The 23,227-nt window shown below is 39.5% G+C and overlaps 1 protein-coding gene across 2 annotated transcripts; it reads right to left on the reverse strand.

Moving 5' to 3' along the window:
- Positions 1–19,695: 19,695 nt before the first annotated feature.
- On the reverse strand, positions 19,696–22,998 carry LOC110702721 (3-ketoacyl-CoA thiolase 2, peroxisomal-like). Of its 2 annotated transcripts, none has more exons than XM_021880477.1 (6): positions 22,573–22,998; positions 22,157–22,274; positions 21,740–21,863; positions 21,544–21,652; positions 21,220–21,303; positions 19,696–20,073 (listed from the first exon to the last, which is right to left on the reverse strand). In XM_021880477.1, exons 2-6 carry the CDS (start codon positions 22,270–22,272, stop codon positions 20,060–20,062), a joined length of 447 nt encoding a protein of 148 aa, XP_021736169.1. In that variant the 5' UTR covers positions 22,273–22,274; positions 22,573–22,998; the 3' UTR covers positions 19,696–20,059. The 2 variants fall into 2 exon arrangements, with proteins under 2 accessions (XP_021736169.1, XP_021736168.1); XM_021880476.1 differs by having other exon boundaries at positions 22,612–22,995.
- Positions 22,999–23,227: the final 229 nt, after the last annotated feature.

The following is a 23,227-nucleotide window of genomic DNA, read 5'->3' on the forward strand; positions in this document are numbered from 1 at the left end:
GTTTGGTATAGAGGAATCTGGATCAGGAACTGGTCCATCTTCCTTTGGCATAGGAGGTCCATCAAAATGTGAACCACTTCTTAGAGTGATCGCATTAGCATGATATGTGGGATGGATTGGTTGCGATAGTAGAGCTCCCTGCTGACGGGTTTGTAGGGTAGATGAAAGTTGTGCAATTTGATTATCCCTGCTCCCTGCTAAAATAGAATCAATTTGCGCATCCCTACTCTCCATATGCTTTTGCATGTTAGTAAGCATTGCTCTAATTTCTGTCATAGCAGGGTCAGAAGATGATGAGGGTTGTGCTTGGCTTTTCTGTCTAGAATTTGGATGGTAATATTTCTGCTATGGTGGGGGTTGCTGTTGTGGTTGTTGTGGAGGTGGAGGGTTTTGTACATTGGTACTCCGGTACGAAAGATATAGATGGTTCTGGTAACCAGGATTTTAAGAGTTGGAATATGGGTTATTCTGCCTATAGGTTTGGAAGGCATTAACTTGTTCCATGGAACTCCTACAATCTTGCTCCTAATGCCCTACAATTCCACAATTTTCACAAAAAGCTTCATTGTTAGCAACGGCAGAAACATTAGCTACAGAGTTAGGAGTAGCAATAAGATTATCTAATTTTTGTCAAATAAATGTTAATTGAGTTTGCAAAAAGGATACAGAATCGACATTATGTTTTCCTTTATTTGCAAACCCTCTCGTATTCCCGTATTTTCTTTGATAACCTGTCCGGCGTCGTCCACATTTAAATTCATGAATCTCCCACTAGCTGCAGAATCTAGAACTGATCTAGATGAATTTCCAAGTCCATTGTAGAAAACTTGGATCAATTGTTATTGTGCTAAATTGTGGTGGGGGCATTCTCTTTGTAGATCCTTGAACCTCTCCCAAGCCTCATATAAAGTTTTATCGGCCTCTCGAGCGAAGTTTTGAATAGCACTCCTTAGTACAGTTGTTCTCTCTGCAGGATAATATTTATTATAGAAATTCAAGGCAAGAGTTTCCCAGTCAGTAATACCTAGTGCAGTTCTATTCAAACCATTAAACCATAATTTATCTTTGCCACATAATGAAAAGGGAAAAAGAATCTCCCTGATTTGGTCCTGCGTGACCCTGGCTTGTCTAATGGTGTTACAATATTGGTAGAAATCTGCAATGTGAAGAGTAGGATCTTCACCCTTAGCTCCACTGAAGTGCTTCCTCTCTATCATAGTGATAATTGGGGCTTGATTTCAAATTGTACTCCATCTAGGGCCAGAGTGGGAGTAAGGTGCGGAAAGTCTGTGAGCTTCGGCTGCGAGTAGTCACTGAGCTTGTTTTGGGCCGTCATCTTTGATTCTGAATCTGAAGGAATTTAGGTGTCGCTAGAATCAGATGGAGGGTGTCTTCGATTGTTGTCTTCCTTAGAACCTGCCAGAATTTGTCTATAACGATTCCTTCGCCTATGAAACGAGCCCTCGATCTCAGGATCGAATGGGATGTAACCTGATCTGGAACACCTGGCATAAACAAGGAACTAAATGACAAATATGAGAATTTCCTCAAAGAACTAACGTTCTCTGAGACAAGAGGGGATAATCTAGACTAAAAAATAAATCAGAAAATAAAAATAAAACCGTTTCCCTGGCAACAGTGCCAAAATTTGACAGGCTCAAGTCGTATTCACCTAATAAAAAAATAAAACCTAAATCCACTAACTATGTAGATAGGGAAGAAGGGTCGAACCACAGGGAAACAGGTCAATTTATTCCTATTTAATTAGAAGCAATCTAAATTATCAAGTAACCAAATTTGTTGTAAAAGGGTAATTAAACTACTAAAGGTAAGAGTAGAAAGGGAGTAAAGTAAGATGTAAATCAATGAAGGAAGAACCTAGGGCATAGGTTCACTAATAAATAATATTTCAGGGTTAATCATAACAGGAAATCATCAATGCATCAATTAATCAGATTATAAAGGGCTTTCGCTACGTATTACAATCACAAAGTTAATTTACCGATATTAAATCTCATCTCTCAAATCTCGACTTAACCATTTATAAATTAATCTGCCTATTGAAACTAAGCCTAAAAATCAATTCTCATCTCTTGAATCTCGAATTAATGTTGTAAACTCATACAATTAAATCTGGCAAAACCTAATTGCATAGCATTAAATCAATCAATAGGAAATTAATCAAGCATTGATAATCAACAGTCACAAATTACCCCTTCATATTATTTATTAGATCCCCATAAACCCTAGAAACAAAACTAATCAAGCATATTTAAATCTAAACTAATCAAGACATGATGAAAGAATTAAAGAAAATAATTGAAATTAAAAGAGAAGAAATTGTTACCAAAAGAAATCTAGATTAAGGAATGGAATTAGGAACAAAGTTGAGAGAATTTAAGAGAGAGAAAATATTCTAAGTAGAGAAAGAAAAATCTAAAAGAGAAGGTAATGATAAAATTACGTACAAAAATCGTACTTAAAAATCCCTAAAACAAATCCTAATTGAAAACTAAAACTTCAGCTCCAAAAACACGCGCCTGATCGGGCCTGCCTTTTTTCCTTCACTCTTCCTGGGCATCCGCGCCCGATTGAGCTTACGCTCACCCGATCGGGCGAGCCTTCTTGTTGATGCTTTCTTGTGCGCGCCCGCCTGATCGGGCGCAAGCTTGCCCGATCGGGCCTGGCTTCTTCTTCGAGGCTTGGACTTCGATTGGGCTCGATTCTTCGGTCCAATTCGAATTTCCTCTTTGGGTCTTGAATACTCGATCCAAATGTCCAGGACACGACCATCTTTGAAGCCCAGGACTGGATAGAGCTAGTGATTAAGGATACTTGTGCGGGTAGCTCGTGCACTTGGCCAGCAAGCTGCACATCAAGGATGCGGGCTGCTGTTGAGTGCCGAATGCTCCTTGCGCGCGTTGGCCAGCGCTGCTAGCATGTGATGCTAACATTGGTGCGCTAGCACGCACCATCTAGCCTAAGCTCGGCTTGGTGCGCATGCTAGCCACCATGCTATACCAAATGCCCCTAGCACTCGGTTTGCTCGGGGCATTCCGATGCTAGGGGTATTTTGGTCTTGTTGATTTATTATTTTCGTGTCTCGTCTTTTATTATTTTGACTCGACTTCCGATGCTCGGTTTCGACGCTCTAAGCTCGAATTTCTAACGTCTAAATTGTTTAATACTCGGGCGACGAATTAATTTCTTTCGAATTAATTCGTCGAGCTGGTTCGTATATTTGCTAGGGTGTGACTCGAAGGGTTCAGTCAAAATTAAGCTGTAATATTAATTATACATTAATATTACTTATTGGAAGCGGCCTCCACCTAGGCATTCCGATCACTTGACCTTGCTGAATATATTAGCTTTCTAATAATTCTGAACCCGCTATCAGAATAATACACTTGTTCGAAGGACACCATTCCTCTCAGAGTGATTCAAGTGAGGAAAAAGAGAAAGATGTGTCAAAGAGTGTGAGCAAAGTGGAAGTCCATGAGAAAAAGAAGAGTGTTGAGAGAGTTCAAGAGGAAGTGAGAAAACCCGACCTTCCATATCCCCAAAAGTTTGTGAGGAACAAATTAGATGAACAATTTGAGAGATTCCTTGACATCTTGAAGGAGGTCCATATTTCTATCCCTCTCACCGAAGCCATGACCCAAATGCCTTGATATTCCAAATTCCTTAAGGATATCTTGAGTGGCAAGAGAGAGTGCAATGAGATAGATTCAGTAGAGCTTAGTAAGTGTTGTAGTGCCTAAATTCACAATGACCTACCAAATAAGATGAAATATCCGGGTAATTTCTCCATTCCTTGAAAATCAAGAGTAAATTGTTTGAAAATGCATTGTGTGACTTAGGTGCTAGTGTTAGCATTATGCCTTACTCGGTGTTTAAGAATCTTAAGCTAGGAGAACTTCTTTGTATGAACATGACCTTGCAATTGACCAATAGATCCATTAATTTCCCAAAAGGAAGAGTTGAGGATGTTCCCCTTAAGATAGGTGGTTTCACAATTCTGTAGATTTTATTGTACTAGAATTTGAAGAGGATGACCACATTCCTATTATTCTAGGGAGACCGTTCTTAGCTACCTCGGGAGCTTTTATAGATGTCAAGGGAGGCCGTATCACTTTGATAGTTGGTAATGAAAAAGAAAGTTTAAAGCTAAAACCGATACATGAATCCTTGTCTTTTGTGAAAGGAATCATGAATAATAATTCCCTTCGTTCATTGGATAATGTGTGTGTGATTAATTCTTCAACTAGCGGTGTTCATTATATTTTTGATGATGTGCTTGTGAGGTTTGATTGCATGAAAGTTAGTGAAGAGGAAAAGGAGCTTTGAAAGGCATTGGATGAAGAGGTAATTGACATTCAGCATTGGTTTGAACTTTGTCCTCAAGAGGAGGAGGATGGTTCCAAGGAAGTGGATGGTGTTAAACTGTCTACAAGAAGGAACAAGGCTAAGAAGAAGGCAATGGCTTCTAGGAAGAAGCAATTGAGATTGAAGTTGAAGAATGAGAAGGTTTTTTTTGAAGTTTAAGCAAATGAAGTTTCATCAAGCAACAATGAGGAGTTGCTAGAAATTGAAGAGAAATTCGTACCTTCCGCCACTTTGAATAAGATGGTGTCCTTTGAACCTCCATGATTCGGAGGAAGGGTCCAGCTTAGGACCATAAGAAAGCTCTTCTTAGGAGGCAACCCGGAGATTTCTAACCTTTTCTTTTGATTTCTATTTTCTTAATTTTCTTTCTTATATTTTCTTTTCTTTCACTTGTTTTTCTTTTGGATTTATAGGGTGAATTCATGGAAATAGATTAATTCAAATGAGCACGAGCAATGGAAAGGTGTTTTACGGTTTTTGATGTGAATATGTTTGATTTTATCTAATTTTGAGGTAAAAGGGTAAGAAATGTTAGTGAGGTAAGATAGGGAAATTGTGCTAAAATTTGAAGAAAGTTTGGACTTGGTGGGTTCATTGTGGTGCTATCATTATTTTAGGGATGTTGAACCTATTGTCAACATGTTTAGAAATTTCCATATTTGGTGGGTTCAATAGCCCCAGGATGATATTGAGCGAAGAGCCCATAGATGAACGCACCAAAGAAGCAAGAAGATTGATGCTCTGTCTGGCGCGGGCGCGCACCCCTGCAGCATCCGTGCTCTATCTTCTTCTTTCCCCTTTCTTTTCCTTATTTCTCCTTCTTCCCTATCACACTCGAGCGCACCACTTCTCACTCACTCTCAAATCGCACAAACCATAACTCCATCTCATCAAATTTCATCACATAATTAACCAAATTTTCACCAAAAATCATCAAATTTTCCTACATTTTCATCATTTTCAACAAAGAATACACTATTTCCATCCATTTCAATCTCCAATCTCTCTCATCCATTGTTGTAGCAATTTGGGGGTTTTTTTTAATTTTGAGAGAATTGGTGGCCAAAACTTGTTCAATCTTGCACCTTGTATGGTATAATCTTTTTCTTTTACTCTTAATTGCATTATTATATCATATAGTTGCAAGTATTAGATGGTTCATGGTTGTGAATAGAAGTAGTATAAATTTTGGTGATTTTGATGATTGATATTGAATTTTGGATGATTATTTATGTTGTTTGTTATGGCCTCACATTGTGTTTTTTGATGTTTTTGTAGCTAATTTGAGCATGTTTGTTGAGTATTGGTGAAGTCGGATTTTTGGTAGTTTGGTAGTATGATATTGATTTGTTGAGAATTGGTTTTTGGTTTCATTGTGATTGGTGATTGATTGGGAAGCAATTGTTGATTTGAATTGGTGGTGATTGTGTAAGTTTAGATTGTTTGATTTTGGTAGTAAGTTGTTGATCGGCGGAATTGGTAAAGGAGTGTGATTAAGGCATCTTGAAGTGTTAGTTGGTGTTTTTTGTGGTGTTTCTCGTGTAGTGTGATCGAATTTTTGAGCTAATACCTTCAGAGGATCACCATGTCTAAACACATAAAAAAACCTTACCAACGTAACCATTGAAGAACCTACTCCTACCCCCTCTACCTCACAACCTCTCCAACCTACCCCTATTCCCAAATTACGAATTACCGACCCAATCCAAAAAGCAGGTTCACCAAACTAAAAGATAACTGTTCCCTTAAACCTTCCCGACATTACTTCCAACCAGATATGATCAAGTTGGGATTGATGAAGATCTAAAGGAATTGCTCAACAACCTTCGCATGGAAATATTCGTGAGCCGTAGCTTCCATACTTATGTTCAACCTACTTTGGAGTTTTTGGCTACGGTGGATCTTGTTGTAGTTGAGGGAGGAAACTACCGAGTTCAATTTCAACTCTTCAACAACCATTTTGATCAATCTCTTGAAGAGTTCAATGCGGCTCTTGACTTCGTTCCGAATTCGGATATTTTGGATCCCGAGCTCTTTTTCAAGAATAAGTATGATAAAAAATCATGGTGGGATGTCATTTCAGGGTGTGGTGACTTTGGGACCTGATATGCTAAGATTAGTAAGGTGTTCCAACCATGTCTCCGAGTTCTCCACCGGCTTTTGGGGTATTCGGTATTCCCGAAGCAAGAGTTGGGAAAAATGAGTCAGTTGGAGCTTCGGATTCTTTGGGTGGCTACTTGTGAGGAATACCGAGGTCGCTTAAATTTGGGGTACACCTTTATGAAGTATTGCCAAGGTTTGCAAGATAGGAATCCGGCGAGATTCCATGTGGTAGTATGGTCACAAGACTCGTGACCAACCTTGAGCTTGATCACTATTTGCCGTCTTGTACTCCGATGGGAGATGTTAATTCTCTCTACCTCGACATCAAGCAATTAAAGCAAATTTTGTTTTTGGCAAAGAACAATGATGACAAGGTGTTTGATTGGCTTAGGGATAACAAGCATTGGTGTTATCTCTCTAACCCCTCCTTGACTTCTCTCCACCGCGAGAATGTGGCAAATATTTGTCTAGTCCCCTTGAGTCACCGCCCTCCCTACTATGATGATGATGAAGGGACGGGTGAAGAAAAAGAAGAAGAAGGGCTGCCACAACAACATCAACAACAACAAATTTCGCATCATCATCATCAACAACAAAAACAACAACATCATCATCATCATCAAGAACAACAACACCAATATGCTAGCTCCGACTTGGATGCCCTTATTTCTCAAAGGAAGGGTATGCAAATCCGGTTGAAGGGTATGTACGATCAAGATTTTGAGGCCCTCTATAATCAAATGAGGGGAATTTCGGAGATGCAACAAGGTATGTTTCTCCAACAATAACAATTATATGATGCATGTGTTAACCAGGGAGACTTCACTCCCCCGGTTAACTACCCTTACTTTCCACCCCAACATGGTCCTATACAATCTTTTGGGGGTGATGGGGTACCTCCGTAACCATATTGGCAAGGACCCCCGGGGTCCAACACCGAGACTCGCTCATTCCCCGACAAGCACGGTAACTATGATTACCGTGTTCCCGGTGGGAGCGACTATAGGAGTGATCCTAACTACCCCTAGTGCACCCTGAGCACCCACTACCGCTCGCTTTTCCCGAGGAATTTACTCCCCTTGCCCCTTGGCAGCAAGATAATTTTAGGGGGCACTATGGTTGGCCACCCGGTTACACCAGGGGATGGGATCCTTATGGTCCCCCATCCGAGTTTTCCTATGATAGGGATGACCAAGATGGCTCCGGGCCGAGTGGTAGTGGTAGCCAGTTCCCTAATTTTTGTGTCGTTTGCCTCCATCCGTTATTTTATGTGTGCTTGTGTTGTATTGGTGGGATGTTGTGATGTATTTATGATTTGCTTGGGGGAACTTTACTTTTCTTAGGGCTTTGTCTCGGTGGACAATTTGTTGTTGAGATTACCTTGTTTTCTTTTGCCTCTTTGTATGATGATCTCTATCTTGATCTCTCTTTGATGTTGCTTGTTTTTCATGCCTATTTCTCTCATTCTTGATCTTGTTGTTGTGTTGATTTTTCCTTGATGATGATGATGCATGTGTTGCTCCCTCCAATCCAACCCCCATAATATCCAAATCCCATGAATCCCAACCCTTGAACCCAAATTTTGTAGTTTAGTGCTTTGTTGATTAGTTAGGTGTTTAGTAGGTTATTTAGTTCTTATTTTCTTACCTTTGCTTTTTGATAGTTTAGTTTAGTTTTTCTTCGTAGTTTCTTTTTATTTTATTTTGTTTTGAAGTTACTAATAGTTTTATTTTTTATATAGTTCCTTTTCCTACTTTTCTTCTCACATGGCTTTGATAATGATGCTATTGTCTTTGGAGCTCAACGAAGGAGGTTGATTCTATCGCCTTTTTTTTTATTAGCATTGCTCGAAATCCGGTGAGATCTTTCTTATTTTTCTCTATCTCTTTTCCTTTCTTGGATGCATAGTTTATGATTAGTTTTAGGAGAAGTTGAATGGTTCGAGGATGGATGCTTGTAACACATATAGTGTTTGGGATCATTGGCGATGTTCTCAATTGATCACTTATTTATTAATTGGGAATTACGTGTTATACTTGCATTTTCGTTCCTTTCTTTCTTTTCCTACTCTTCCTTTATCTATGTTTTTCTTTTTCTCTTTTCTTTTCTTTTATTTTTCTTTCTTCTTGACTTTGGAGTTTGTGGTATGTTTTGAGGCTTTATTTGTCACTTTTTTCTTTCTTTTGAATTGGACTATATACAACCGATTTTTTATTTTGAATGTATATCTTCCTAAGTGGTAATGGTATGCACGATTTGAGAATATGCTTGGTTGACTCTGTGATAGGTGTATGCTAAGGTAGCATGTCTAAGAATTAGGGGGATAATGAAACCGGATTCTACTTGTTTGTGGCATGTTGGTAGTTGCTTCCTATAATCGATTTGACACTTATAGTGAGTTTTTGCTACATCCATGTGAGGTTCATCATTTTTCAAGCCTTCAACATTTATTTGCATGAGCGACATGGATCCTTGACTATTGCGGACCTAATCTTGAATCTTGACTCATAATTCTCAAACACGAGACCGAACCATCTAGGGAGGATAAAGGCATCTTTTCGGGGTGGTATTTTTCTTTTCTAAATTAACCTTCTTTCTTTTTAGTTCATCAGGGTTTACATTTGCCTTCTTGCTAACCATTTGAGCTTTTTCCCTTCTTTTTAAGCTACATCTTTAGAATTTTGAGCCTTTTGTTTCTTTTTGTCCCATTTTTGGTTTTGTGAAGCAAATGGTCATGTTTTTGAAGTTTGTGGTATATAAGGTTGGATATTGGTTCTATTTGAAAGCAAGCTTGTCTTTTGTATATATTGTGAATAATGGCAAATGAATGATGGAAAAATCCGTCCAAAGTTAAACAAGGCATGGATATAACAAATGCAAAATTGAAAAGTCCGTCCAAAGTTAAAAGAGGCGAGGGACAATTGCTTTGAATAAATGCATAAAAAGAAAAAAACGGTGAAAATGAGAAAAATCAAAAATATTTTGATGTGATTCTTTTCCCCTTTTCAAGAATTGAGGATCAAGTATCTTCAGGCAGTCAAAGAAGAGGCGGGGCACTTGAAGAATTCCGTTTGAGTCAAGTTCCCAGGTCAGATAACAACCAGGCGGATGCATTGTCCAAATTGGCATCTTCCGCCTGCTGTGATACGCCTCGGTCAGTCTTTTGGGAAGTTCTTGAAAAGAGAATTATATATGAAGAGCCCATTGGAATCCTGGACCAAAGCTCTACCTGGATGGATGGCATCCAGGCATATTTAATAGACGGCACACTTCCTAATTCACCATAGAAGGCGGCCGTCAAGAAGAAGCGAGCAACAAACTTCGAGATGAGAAATGGTTAACTCTTCAAGGCGGGTTTCCTTAGACCTCTATTGAAGTTTGTTACCCCAGAAAAGGGGAAAGAAGTTTTTGAAGAATTGCATGGTGGATATTGCGCCTCTCATATAGGCGACATGTCCCTAGCCGTCAGAGCCAGGAGACATTACTTTTAGCCTACTCTTAAAGCAGATGCTAAAGAAATGGTGAAGAAGTGTGACAAATGCCAGAGGTTTGACAAGCTTATTCACCGCTCGGCTACTGATTTGACGACAATGCACAGCCCTGTCCCGTTTGCTAAGTGGGGCATGGATATCTTTGGTCCTTATACGCCTGCTCCAGGTGGAAAGCGTTATATTTTGGTGGCTGTGGATTATTTTACAAAATGGGTAGAGGCTGAGCCGGTCAAGAACATCAAGATAAAGGATGTCATCTCTTTCATTTAGAAGAACATCATCACCCGATTTGGGGTACCTATGTCTATGGTGTTTGATAATGGCCCTCAGTTTGAAATGCCTCACCTTAAGACTTGGTTGGGAGATTAGGGTATCTCACGTTGTTTTGCATCAGTCGGCCAACCCCAAGAAAATAGCCAAGTTGAAGCCTTCAACAAGCTTATCTCAGACGGCATAAAAAAGAAAATTGAAAGAGCCGGTGGCTTATGGGCAGAAGAGCTTATTCATGTCTTATGGGCCATCGGGACAACGGCCAAAGGGGCAAACGGTGAAACCCCATTTCTTATGGTATACGTTGCCGAAGCTGTCTTGCCCATTGATTATTATGAGCCGACTCTCAGAGTCATGCTCTATGATGAAGAGGCGAATTGGGAGGCCATGCAGATGGCATTGGACTCCCTCCCAGAACGCAGGGGCAATCCTGCCCTGCGCCATGAGATATACCGCCTGAGAATGACGAGAGCCTACAACAAGAAAGTACACAAGCGTCCTTTGTAAGTTGGCGACTTTGTGTTACGAAAAAAGGAGGCAGCCGGTAGGGCCAATGAGGCTGGAAAGCTAACCCCTAATTGGGAAGGCCCCTACCGGATCTATGAAGAAGTCAGGGATGGCACCTACCGTCTGCAAACTCCAGATGGTAGGTGCCTACCTCAAACTTGGAATGTAGATAACTTAAAAAAGTACTACTTCTGAGAAATGTAAATTTTTTTGTAAACAGCGAGTCTATCAATGTGAAATCAGGCTTTGTTTGCAAAATTGTTTTGTTATCTTTATAATTACTTATCTGTCTGGGTTATACTCAGACAGAACTTTTGCTTAACTATCTAAGTTTGATACTTAGTGACAATTCAATGTTATAATTAGTTGTCCGCCTGGGTAATACTCAGACGGACTACTTGTTTAACCAACTAAGTTAGATACTTAGTGTAATGTTATAATTACTTGTCCGCCTGGGTAATACTTAGACGGACTATTTGTTTAACCCACTAAGTTTGATACTTAGTGTAATGTTATAATTACTTGTCCGCCTGGGTAATACACAGACGGACTACTTGTTTAACCAACTAAGTTAGATACTTAGTGTAATGTTATAATTACTTGTCCGCCTGGGTAATACACATACGGACTACTTGTTTAACCAAATAAGTTTGATACTTAGTGTAATTTAATGATCACCTGCCCGCCTGGGTAATACCTAGACGGACTAATTGCTTAACCAACTAAATTCGACATTTAATGTAAATTCAATGTTATAATAACGTGTGGCCAATGGCTAGATTGAAAAAAAACTAAGCAAAACAAATCTTAGTGGCTATACAACCGGTCTCAAACAAGACCAAAGTCCAATGGATGGATGGTTGCTTACTTTTTAAAACCGCCTGTCCCAACATGGACGATGGCGTCCGACGACACCCCTCTGGGTGCAATCGTTGCAGAGAGAAGACTCTTCGTCAGTTCTACGTACCTATGCAGACGACAAAGATTGAACGACCAAATTAGTCAACTCATAGCCGTCTCACCAGAATAATCTACGAGAATGATTAGGTTTCTGAATACCGGATGCCCTGAGGCATCATTCGATTATCGACTGAAGTTTTCACTTAGATTATTTATTCCAAAGTTGCACTCTATCTCCCAATTGGGGCAAAAGAGTTTGTGTAATGGCTATGAAATAATCCCAGATGGAATATTACCGCCTGGGTAAGAGGCTAGAAGCACCCGTTCTAATGGTCGGCTGTGCACTTGGTTTGGGGAAATCACCATTTTTATTGATTGGCCTAAAAACACCTCATACTTCTCCAAGTATCAAGTGTTTTCAAGCCAATAAATCAATTTTAAATAAAACCAACCACACAGCCATCTAGGGGCAAGAGTAGCCAGATTGCAAGTTGCCGCATGCTTTTTTAAGTTAGGTAAAATATTAAAGAACTGCAGTATATACGCAAAATTCAAATTGAAAAAATCCAAACAACAAAAATATACATAAATAACATATTGAGTCGGAATACTTCATATTAAAAATGGCACAAAGGCAAGAATAATTGTTAACCGGAATAACATCCGGAGAAGAAGCAAAAGAAAATGATTGTTACCCAACTCCACAGTTGGTAAAGATACAACATTACTCGGCATACAAGCCGGAAAAGAAAGAAGTTGGTATACTCCCGCTGAATTTGGGGAAGCTGATTCAAGGCTGAGGGGGAAGCTGATGCTCCTGCTGGTTCTAACCGGCTGGGAGGGCTTCTTATTGAGGCTGTGCACTTGGTTTGGGGAAATCACCATTTTGATTGATTGGCCTAAAAACACCTCATACTTCTCCAAGTATCAAGTGTTTTCAAGCCAATAAATCAATTTTAAATAAAACCAACCACACAGCCATCTAGGGGCAAGAGTAGCCGGATTGCAAGTTGCCGCATGCTTTTTTAAGTTAGGCAAAATATTAAAAGAACTGCAGTATATATGCAAAATTCAAATTGAAAAAATCCAAACAACAAAAATATATATAAATAACAGATTGAGTCGGAATACTTCATATTAAAAATGGCACAAAGGCAAGAATAATTGTTAACCGGAATAACATCCGGAGAAGAAGAAAAAGAAAATGATTGTTACCCAACTCCACAGTTGGTAAAGATACAACATTACTCGGCATACAAGCCGGAAAAGAAAGAAGTTGGTATACTCCCGCTGAATTTGGGGAAGCTGATTCAAGGCTGAGGGGGAAGCTGCTGCTCCTGGTGGTTCTAACCGACTGGGAGGGCTTCTTATTGAGGCTGGTTGCCTTCATTTTGTTCTTCCCCCGCCGACTCCTCATTATCTGAGACTTCATATCCCACCTGCCTCTCCAAGTACTTGGGCATCATAGACCGCAGTGGCGTAATCATACCTAAGTTTGTAGACTTTAAAGTCCACATTCGGGTAAAGGAGCCCCCATGCTATCTGAAAGGAATGGTGTCCTTCGAACAAGTGTATTATTCAAATAGCGGGTTCATAATTATTAGAAAGCTGATATATTCAGTAAGGTCAAGTGATCGGAATTCCTGGGTGGAGGCCGCTTCCGATCAGTAATATTAATATAATTAATATTACAGCTTAATCTTGACTTAACCCTTCGGGTCACACCCAAGCAAAATATACGAACCAACTCGACGAATTAATTCGGAAGAAATTAATTCGTCGCCCGAGTGTTAAATATTTAGACGTCGGTAATTCGAGCTTAGAGCGTCGAAACCGATCGTCGGAAGTCGAGTCAAAATAATAAAAGACGAGACGCGCAAAAAATAATAATAAATCGACCATATTCCCAAACTACCCATAGCATCGGAGTGCCCCGAGCATCCGAATGCTAGGGGCAAAAATGTCCTAGCAAAGGTGGCTAGCAAGCACCAAGCCGAGCCTAGCATGGCTGGCTGGTGCGTGCTAGCAGCCACGGCCAGCAGCAGCTACCAGCCGCAGCACGTGGTGCGTGCAACAGCTAGCAGCCGCGGCTAGGCACGCTAGCACAGCAGCCGCACCGCGCCACAACAGCAGCTGGGTGCGGGCAGGGCTCGGGCCGGGCTCGGGCTTGGCTCGTGGCTTGGCTCGGGCCATAGGGTCGTGGATGAAGGGGAAGCATGGAATATGGGAGCAAGTGGGAGAGGACATGTGGCACAAGGAGAGTATTGAGTGGGGAGCAAGTATGGTCCCCTACTCTCCATGTGGTCCTCACCAACCCATCTCACATGGTAATGCCACTTGTAGATTTATTATTAGTTTGCAATTTTAATTTAATTTAGCTTTAAATTAATTTGTGGAATTTCATGATCCCACATTGATGGGATAAAAATTCCCACTCACACTTTCCTCTATCAATACCAACCTTGGCATTTTGAGTGAACTGCTTGAGTGGGAGTTAAAAAGAGCATTCCATATTTTTTGGGAAAACTCTTAAACTCATATAACACTCGGGTTTTGGTCGGACCTTGCTAACCCCAAGGTAGCGGACCTTAAAGTTGTGTTCGCCTTTTGTGGCTGGATACCGTCGAAGGCGCGGCGTTTGACGTGCTCGTAGCTTTCAAGTAAGAGCCCTGGTTTTTGGGCGAAGCTCGCTTCAAGGGTAAGATTCGTTATCTTTTCTTTGTGATTATTTATTTATGCTTTATGATTTTAATTATTGCGAGTGGTTCCTCGGGTCGGGGTTGTTTCCGCGGTGAGTCGGACTCACCAAACCCCAACACTATCTTCAGGCGGGCTGCATTGTCCCGCTCATTCTCTTCCATCGGCCGCTTCTACTCCTAGGAAATCTCATCTGACTGCTTGTTTCGCAGATTGACGATCTCCACCCCCAGTTAGGAGACGTCTGCCCGGAGTTTTGTGTTCTCCTTGTCAGCATCCTCTAATGCCTTGAGTTCAGATTGAGTATCCTTTAGTTTTTGCTCAAGGTCATTAGCCCGGCTGGTGGCTTAATCATTTGCAGTCGTCAAGCTTCGGATCAGCTCCTCCTGTTTCAACTCTACTACTTTAATCTCTAAATCACACATATAATTAGCACATTCAGAAGAGTTGAGGTTTTCAAGGGCCCTCTGTTTGGCGTCATTTACCTCTTCTTGCTTCCGCCTGAAGGGGCCTCGGAGCCCGTCTACCCTCAGCATTACCTGAGAAAAGAGCAGCCGAATTATGACATACTTAGTAAAAATGAAGAAAAGATCAGAATTAAGTTGAGGATTGTTTACCTCAGCCAGTTGGCCCATTATCGGGTCAAAGTCCACTACCTGCAGATCAGGTATGGAATTTTTCTCCGACTGGGTATGGGTCCTCACCATCCGTTTGGCAAACCCAACAAGATCCGGCTCGTCAGATGTAAGATCTGCACCAAAAGAAGTAGAAGTACTTGGTGAGAAGGAAGCAGCATAGTTGGCATTTATCCGTTGTCGGCTGCTGACTAAACCCACAGAGGGGTCTACCTTAGTCTTGACTCTCATGAAGTAAAGTGGCCAAGGTATTTCAATCTTGTCCTTACCTTGGGTGTCCGGATGGGACGCAGGAATCTCCTCCCCAGTTGTTGCCGCACCGGCTGCAACATTAGGCGGCCGACCACCCTTCGATGTCGTTGAGACATCCGGCGCATTCTTCTGCGAGCGTTTTGAGCTTTCGCTCAGAATTTTCATCGCAGAAGGCGATTTACCACCGATCGTGGGACGATCGGTTTTGGAAGTAGAAGTTGACTGGGGGGTCCCTCCTGGCGGCCTTGGTAGCCGGGGCCTTTTCCAGATCCTCCCCTTGCCTTTTGAAAAGCTCGGAGAAGGAGCGTGGAACGCGTTTAACAGAGTCCTGCAAATTAAGAAGTTAAATATACTATAGACACCTAAAAATTTCTGCCCAAAACCAAACCCGATGATGAACAACCTTTCACCGCCACTATTAGTCGAGTTCAGTATTTAATCCTGAAAGTGCTTAAAAAATCGTATTTAATTAAATTCAACTTTTGAATAGTCCATGGATCAGTCTTGATGTTTAGTCAAAGCATAGTATTAATTTTAGCCCAAATCTTTTTTATTTTATTGTTTTATTATTTATTTTGGCTCAAAATTTTTATTTATTTTATTTACTTATTTTCATATTTTAGCCCAAATAATAATAAATCAGAAATGGCCCGAAATTATCAATCGACACTTAAAATGCTGAACAAAGTTAGGTTTGAAAATGAATTTAGCAGGAAAAACGGACTAAAAACTCCCGCGTCACAACAATAGTCCACCGTGTCACGGCAAGTGACATGGGGCATCAGCTGTGACACGGGGGTTTCCGTGTCTTTTCCGCGTAAACCCTTAACGCGTTTTCTGCCCCATTGACTAAATATTTCCCGCGTCACACAACAGTAAACCGTGTCACGGGAATGTTTCCCGTCTGACAGTGGGTATTCCTGTGTCACGGTACACTTTGCCGTGTCGCGGTATATTTTTTAGGGTTTTTATCATTTTAGGGTTCCTTGTGTTCCCTCAACACATTTTTTCTATAAATACTCCCTCATTTCTAATGTACGGGGCATCAATTAATTCTCTATTTTTTCTCTCTTCTACGCTCTAGCCTAAACACTAGCCTACCCTTCTTCTTTTAAAATTCCTTCTTCAAGCACTCCAAGGAGTCCATACTTTACTCGTGGTTCTGTCCTTAAGCCAAGGCGTGAAAGTTGCAAGCAAACAGAATCAAAGTAAGAATTATGTTCCTTTTATTTCTATTGTTTTTCTAACGATTTTATATTGTTGGAATTATTGTTAAATTGCTTCCAATATTAATGTTTATTCTATTTATATATGATCACCACATTGCATGTCAAAGGGAATATGTAATTGAAAATCACGCCTAATAAGATAATTTGGACAACTGGTTTAGGTTCTTTTTTAATCTTGTTGTTTAATCAAGTGATCACAATTTTATAGAATTATATGTTGCATTAATATTAAACCAATTTAGCTTAATAATAGTTTGGAACGAATTGAATCTCTGTTTGTATGCCTTTGAGATCGCAGGAATGTTTTTCACTATAAGAATCGAGTAGAGGCCAATACGGGCGAATGTGACTCCATGACTCACTTCGTACCATCATCCCCGATCCTCCTTTCGTGGTTCTGAACCATATGGAGTTAGTAATCTCATGGATTATGAATGGGGTGTAACCTTCACGGGTCAATCGTTGTTGCCTATCGTTGTCCCTTATTCGTGGTTGCCTTTTATGATCCATGAAAGGTTTACAAGTTCCTTAAAAACTTGTTTGCGGCTCCCTAATTTAGTTGTCCCTAATCTTATTATGTCAATTCCCACTTCCTATGAGGGTCAAGCATATTCACACATGTTTTAACGTAGGCGCACTTCAAACGACGCCTACAATTTGGCGACTCCACTGGGGAGGATTCTTGGTTATTTATCGATTTGAGTGATTGGTATTTAATTAAGATGAGTGGAAGAGACTTGCAAGATTCTTGAAAAATATTCCTGTGATTAATTTGGCATTTTTTCATAAGCATAGACGTTTTAACGTCGCATTTAGGACTGTCCTGTAGGAAAAATTGAATAACTTGATTGCGTACGAAGGAAAACAGGGCACCAGTCAGATTTTCTTACTACCGTGCCACGGGAGAATATGCCGTGTCACGGTGCAGCACACCGTCTGACGGTGTGCAGCACCGTGGAACGGGAATCTCTGTCGTGTCACGGGAGTCTGGTGGCTTGTTTTCTCTTCTCACAGTCAACTTCCTTCGATTTTTCTGAAAAAACGTGTGTGTTCTACATGCGTCTTAGCCCCGGGGGATTTAAGCTCTATCAACCCAAAAACACTCATGGCAATAAGGGTTCATCCGAGTTATTAAATCCACCCAAACCATGGAGTCGAGTTCGATTTCATCACGAACTCGCGGAGCCGCCCGTTTGCATACACCCTCAAGGGAGGCTGCCTTGCTAACGCGTCAAAACTCTAAACCATGGTACCCTTTTGACACCCAAAGCTTGACCAATAGTTGAACATAGATCTTGACCTTATGTTGCGAACTCTTTTTTTTACATCATCGTGACTAAATGCTACATGGTTTGTTTGGTGCTAACCCTCATGTGTTTGCTCTTTTTGTTTAACCCATGACTGAGGGTTTTTATTTCCACATAGTAATTAGTACGGACCTTAAATCGATTAAAATCTTGAAAAACTCATAAAAAAGACCTAGAACTGAGCACCGTGTCACGGCAAGTCCTGCCGTGCCACGGTGAACAATGTCGTGACACGGCACTTTCTACCGGTTGACGATAGACTACACCGTGTCATGACATGAGAGAAAGGCATATTAGCTAGTGATTGTGAGGCCCCAATTCTTAACTGGAGGGGACACCAAAGTCCTCTGCCCTTCCATCTCTTGGATAGAGATAGATAGAGAGGGAGGGCAGGGTTTTTGGTTTTTTCATGTTGTCAAAGAGTTGAATCTTTTAATGAATCCTTCGAATCTTTCTTACTTTATCTAACGGGTTGGAATTTCAAAAAAAAAAACTTACCACGGTCGAAGGAATGTGTCCCAGGGCAACATAATGAAAGAGGAAGGAAGATTATCCCGCTGGTGCTTACTCTCAGTCTCAAGGAAAAGCTTTTATGACTGGGCGGACATACCGAATAGTCGGAGAGAACAGTTAGCACCGTGACACGGTGCCCAAGAGAAGTGTCCCGTCAGTCTATTTTTGGTTTTTTGCGTACGTATGTGGTTTATGTGTCTAGTTTGGTGTCATATCTAGCTGTACGATCATAACACGCGTCCATAACCTCACTTAATCACTCACATGTCATGTTCACACTTTTTTTTTCGTTAGTCGTGCACCATTTCATGACCGTATTTTAGGGTAGTCTTTTCTCGTTTTTTTTCGGAGTAAGTCGGATGGTATCCTCCCATATATTTTATTTTTTTTAAAAAAAAATAGAATTTCAAAATTAAAATTTTTTATTATTTTTTCTGGATGGGTTAAGGTTAAGTTTGGTCATTAAAGGTGTGTTTGTTTCGGTGTTACAGCACTTGGTCAAGAAGCAGGGGTAGATTGTTACGGTTCGAGTCAATACCTCAACAACCTCTTATACCAAAGAGGTGTACAAGGAAACCACCACAATCATCTCCGCAAGATCCGTCTCCAGTCTACTTTCAACCAATGGCTACTAAGGAAGATATCGAGAACATCAACAGGACAATTGAAATGTTGTCTAACATGATGCAAACACTCACCGCTCGAGTCAACACGATAGAGCAAGACAATGAGAACAATGTCACTGCCGCTGCAATGGACAAGATTAAGGAACAGATGAGTAAGATTTCTGAAGAATTCACTTATGTGGAGCAACCTGTCGCCTCTTCGTCCAGAAGGGACAAGCTTCCTGAGAAGTTTTCCACTGCTAACATTCCCAAATTCAAGCCTACTGATAATGCGCTTTTCCATTTGAAGGCCTTTCTGCGACCATGGCTCTTAAGGGAGTAGATGTGACACTCTTCCCTACGGTGTTCCCTCTTTCCTTAGAGCATGCCTGTCATCAATGGTTCTACTCTTTGGAATCCAAACATGTTGCGACCTGGAAGGATGTTGCTGAAAGCTTCATGAATAGTTACAAGTGTAACATTCAAGCCAAGACTCACTAGTGGAAAAAAGGCCATCCGTAACGGGCAAAAAGGGCCCATCCGTAACGGGCGGCGTCCGTTACGGATGGCCATTGTTATTCGTAACGGGCATTGTCCGTTACGAATAATGGGTTATTCGTAACGAACATTTCAAGTGCCAGTTACAAATAACTTGTTATTTGTAACGGGAATTTCAACTGCCCGTTATAAATAACCTCGTTATTTGTAACGGGCATGATATCTGCCCGTTACAAATAGTGTGTAACCCAATTTTAAAAAAAATCTAGCACATGTTGCTGTGCTGGATTAGCTAGCTTGCATAAAAATTATAGCACAATTATTTTATTAATTAATTGAGATAAAAATAGTACTTCATATTTATACAATGAGCAAAAAAAACATTTATTATTGCCTAAATAATTAAAACTAAAAACCTTCTGCTACATTAATTCTTTTTAGTCCAAAGCTATTTAACTTTTCAATGATGATCTTTGTCCAAACCTTTTGCTTCATTGATTCTTCTTAGGCCAAAGCTATTGCTGCATCAGTTCAATCTCTTGCTGAAGGCCCCATACTTGATCTGCAACATCGAATAATATATTGGCCTCTTGAATCAATATAGAGCCAATCCACTGGACAACTGATACAACAATGGATTCTGCCATGGTTGTGAGCTTTTGGTGTTTACCTTAGTTTTCCTGTTGATTTCACATAAATAAATTAATATTAAAGATAGTCAATTCTAACTTACAACAAACACACACACATTACAGGGAAAAAGAGAATTATGAGGTGCCTGACAGATCCTACTATAGCAATGAACCTTTTATTTGGGTGAAATTCTTAGATCTTTTCACAATTGAGGAAAGCTTATTCTTCAAATAACCAGAAAGATACATCAATGAAAGTAAATAATACTTATGTAACCAGAAAGACACAAGGCAATATATCTTACACTTTGGTAATTCAGGGGTTGTCCTATTTTATGGGTTTTAGGGTTTATTGTCCATGAATTTATTTGCTTCCGCTAGCACTCATAACCGTTACATACTCAATGTAACAATGACAATAATTTATTCATATATATGATCACAGTTTTTCAGTATACTAGCTAATGCAGCAATTCATATGACATAATGCAACAGACATCAGATAGCACTTTATTCAAAACTTCCAATAGACAGCAGACAACAGATAACACTTTATCCTCCACGAGTTTTTTTTTATCACTAGGCCTAATCCTTGCAGTATTGGCAGACATGAACAAATTATTTCACACTAAAACTAAAACTAAAAACTAAAAACTCAAAAAAAAGTAAAAGCTTAAATCATGAAACTCTTAAACCTTAAAGTCAAATCAGTAATCAGGTAATGCATTATAATCAAGTAATGAATCAAGATCACAAAATTCGGACTCCAGGAAATTCTTAAACTTCAAATCATGTTCATCAGCTAAACACATCAAATACTTAAAACTCTGTTATAAATCTTTAATCATATATTATTTTATCCAATTTTTCAATTCAACAATCCAATAACCTCGATATACAAGGATTCATATAAAAATGAAGCAATCAATCCACAAAACATGAACAAAAAAAAAGCATAAAAATCATAAAACAATCTAAAATCCAAATAATAAAACATCAAAACATGAAAAGATTCATCAATTAATCTACTTCATCAGATCTGAACCAAAAACCAATCAAATTACAGAACAAAATCAATTGCAAAAAAAGTCAAACCGAAATCAATTTGAGGTTATTTTAGTGGCTTCAAATTTACAAAATAAATTAGCTTTTAGGTTGCACACATGAGGTGTTAAGAGAGAGAGAGAGAGAGACCTATGCACATGGAAATGACTCCAAAACGACAATTTCTTCCTCGGCGTTTCATCACATTAAGTAAAGTAGCTACACACCGGGCACCTAAAAAAAGAGCAAAGTAGGAATTGAGTACAACAATACACTAATAAACAAGGCTTTGTTATTGTCTACCTTATTTTAAAAGATTAAAACTAATTTCATGCACTGAAATCATATTTAGATTTCGTCTAAAAACCGAGTTTTACAATGTATAACTGCTTTTTACTTATATAAATCCCTCCTCCCTAAACAGAGCCTAACTCACTCAATAAGCATTTTCTCTAGTAAAGCCAAAATGCATACCTGTAGCTCCCAAGGGATATCCAAGGGCTATTGCTCCCTCATTAACATTTACTTTCGCTGGATCGAGGTTCAGCTTTTTACAACAGTAAACATACTGAGATGCAAAGGCCTGCATTGAAAATGGATGTTACAAATTTGAGAAATGGTGTTGAAGTCACCAGCTGAAAATATGAGGAAGCTTGTTCAGAGTGTTAACCTCATTTATCTCAAATAGATTGATATCGTTAAGCTTTAGCCCGACATATTTCACAGCAGCAGGAATGGCAAAAGCTGGGCCAAACCCCATAATAGAAGGATCCACACCAACAGCAGCAAAGCTCCTAAAACACAAGATTAATAGTAGCAATTCAACCTTACAAATAAACTACAGTATTTCTCAAACAACAAACTCACAAAATCAAACAAGTGCAAAATTTAAGATTAAAATACACAATTGAAACCGAAATTCATTTCCAACACTATTACTTCCTCTAAATCAACATGCAAACAAAAAACATCAAACACAAAAAACAAAATTCAATTATGAAATTCATAAAAATGGAAATTCAAACGCAAACAAGATCTAAGGTCATAGCAGAAAATGCAGAATCAATAGAAAAGAGAATACACATACAAAGATCCATGATTGTAGAGATCGATAGAAACGGAGATACGTTCGACGCCATTGCTGAGCTTTGTAAGGGTAGCCTTCTTGTGAGCTACAATAAAAGCTGATTCCGAATCCCCCATTGCTGAGATTGAACATGAAACAAGAATCATAACTAAAATTACAAACCCTAATTGATTGATTGAAGCCACCATTGTTGAATTCTCTGAAGTTGCAGATTGAGAATTGAAAGGGGAGAATTTTCAAAATGTGAAGAACGAAAGAGAAGCGGAAAAATTCCCAAAACTAAGTCATTTAAATCGATTTTCCAAGAAATAAAAACAAAATTGCCAAATATAATTTTAAAATCCAGAAAAATCATAGAAATTGAAAAAAAAAGGGTAACAAGTAACAAAAAATTAAAAGAAATAAGATCTAAGAACCTATATATCCTTGTAAGCCGTGGTTTCCAACGATCTAACCTTTGATTTCTCTGTTGCCGTTAGTGACTTCTTCCTCTTTTTCGCCTCTTATTTCACTTCCTCCTCTTGGTTTTCAACAATAAACTAGAAAAAATCATTCAAATAAAAATCAGATTAAAATATAATTATAAAACCCAAAAATTCTACCAATTTGAATCTAATTGCTACAGATCTTGTAGCAAAAACAAAACAGAAATTTAAAAAAACGCATAATCAAGAGGAAAGAGAATATGGAGGTAAGGAGAGGTGGTAAAGAGAGTAAAAGAGAATGAATCTTGAGGAAAGAGAAAGACAGTGAGTTCTAAAGAGGAGAGAGAAAGGTAGTGAGTGAGTGAAAGAGAAAGTTAGAGAATGATTTATGAGGAGAGAGAAAGACAGGGGAGTGACGGCTGAGGAGATGTGTGAAACCCTAAGTAACTAATGGGCTCATCTCATCAGCTGGACGCCTGGACCAATCATTCGTAACGGGCCCATGATATCCGTTATAAATAGTATACTATTTGTAACGTGCGGTATTTTGTCCGTTACAAATATAATAGTATTCGTAATGGACATTATTTTGCCCGTTACGAATAAATAAGTATTCGTAACGGACACTATTTTGCCCGTTACGAAT

The sequence above is a fragment of the Chenopodium quinoa genome, unplaced genomic scaffold (genome assembly GCF_001683475.1).
Source record: "Chenopodium quinoa cultivar QQ74 unplaced genomic scaffold, ASM168347v1, whole genome shotgun sequence".
Taxonomy (NCBI): Eukaryota; Viridiplantae; Streptophyta; class Magnoliopsida; order Caryophyllales; family Amaranthaceae; genus Chenopodium; species Chenopodium quinoa.

Coding starts and splice junctions, on each gene's coding strand:
- LOC110702721 (XM_021880477.1), bottom strand. CDS start 22,272: ATGGGGGATTCGGAATCAGCTTTTATTGTAGCTCACAAGAAGGCTACC. Junction 21,864..22,156: donor CTCTACAATCATGGATCTTT/GTATGTGTATTC, acceptor CTTGTGTTTTAG/GAGCTTTGCTGCTGTTGGTG. Junction 21,304..21,543: donor ATATCCCTTGGGAGCTACAG/GTATGCATTTTG, acceptor CTCTTTTTTTAG/GTGCCCGGTGTGTAGCTACT.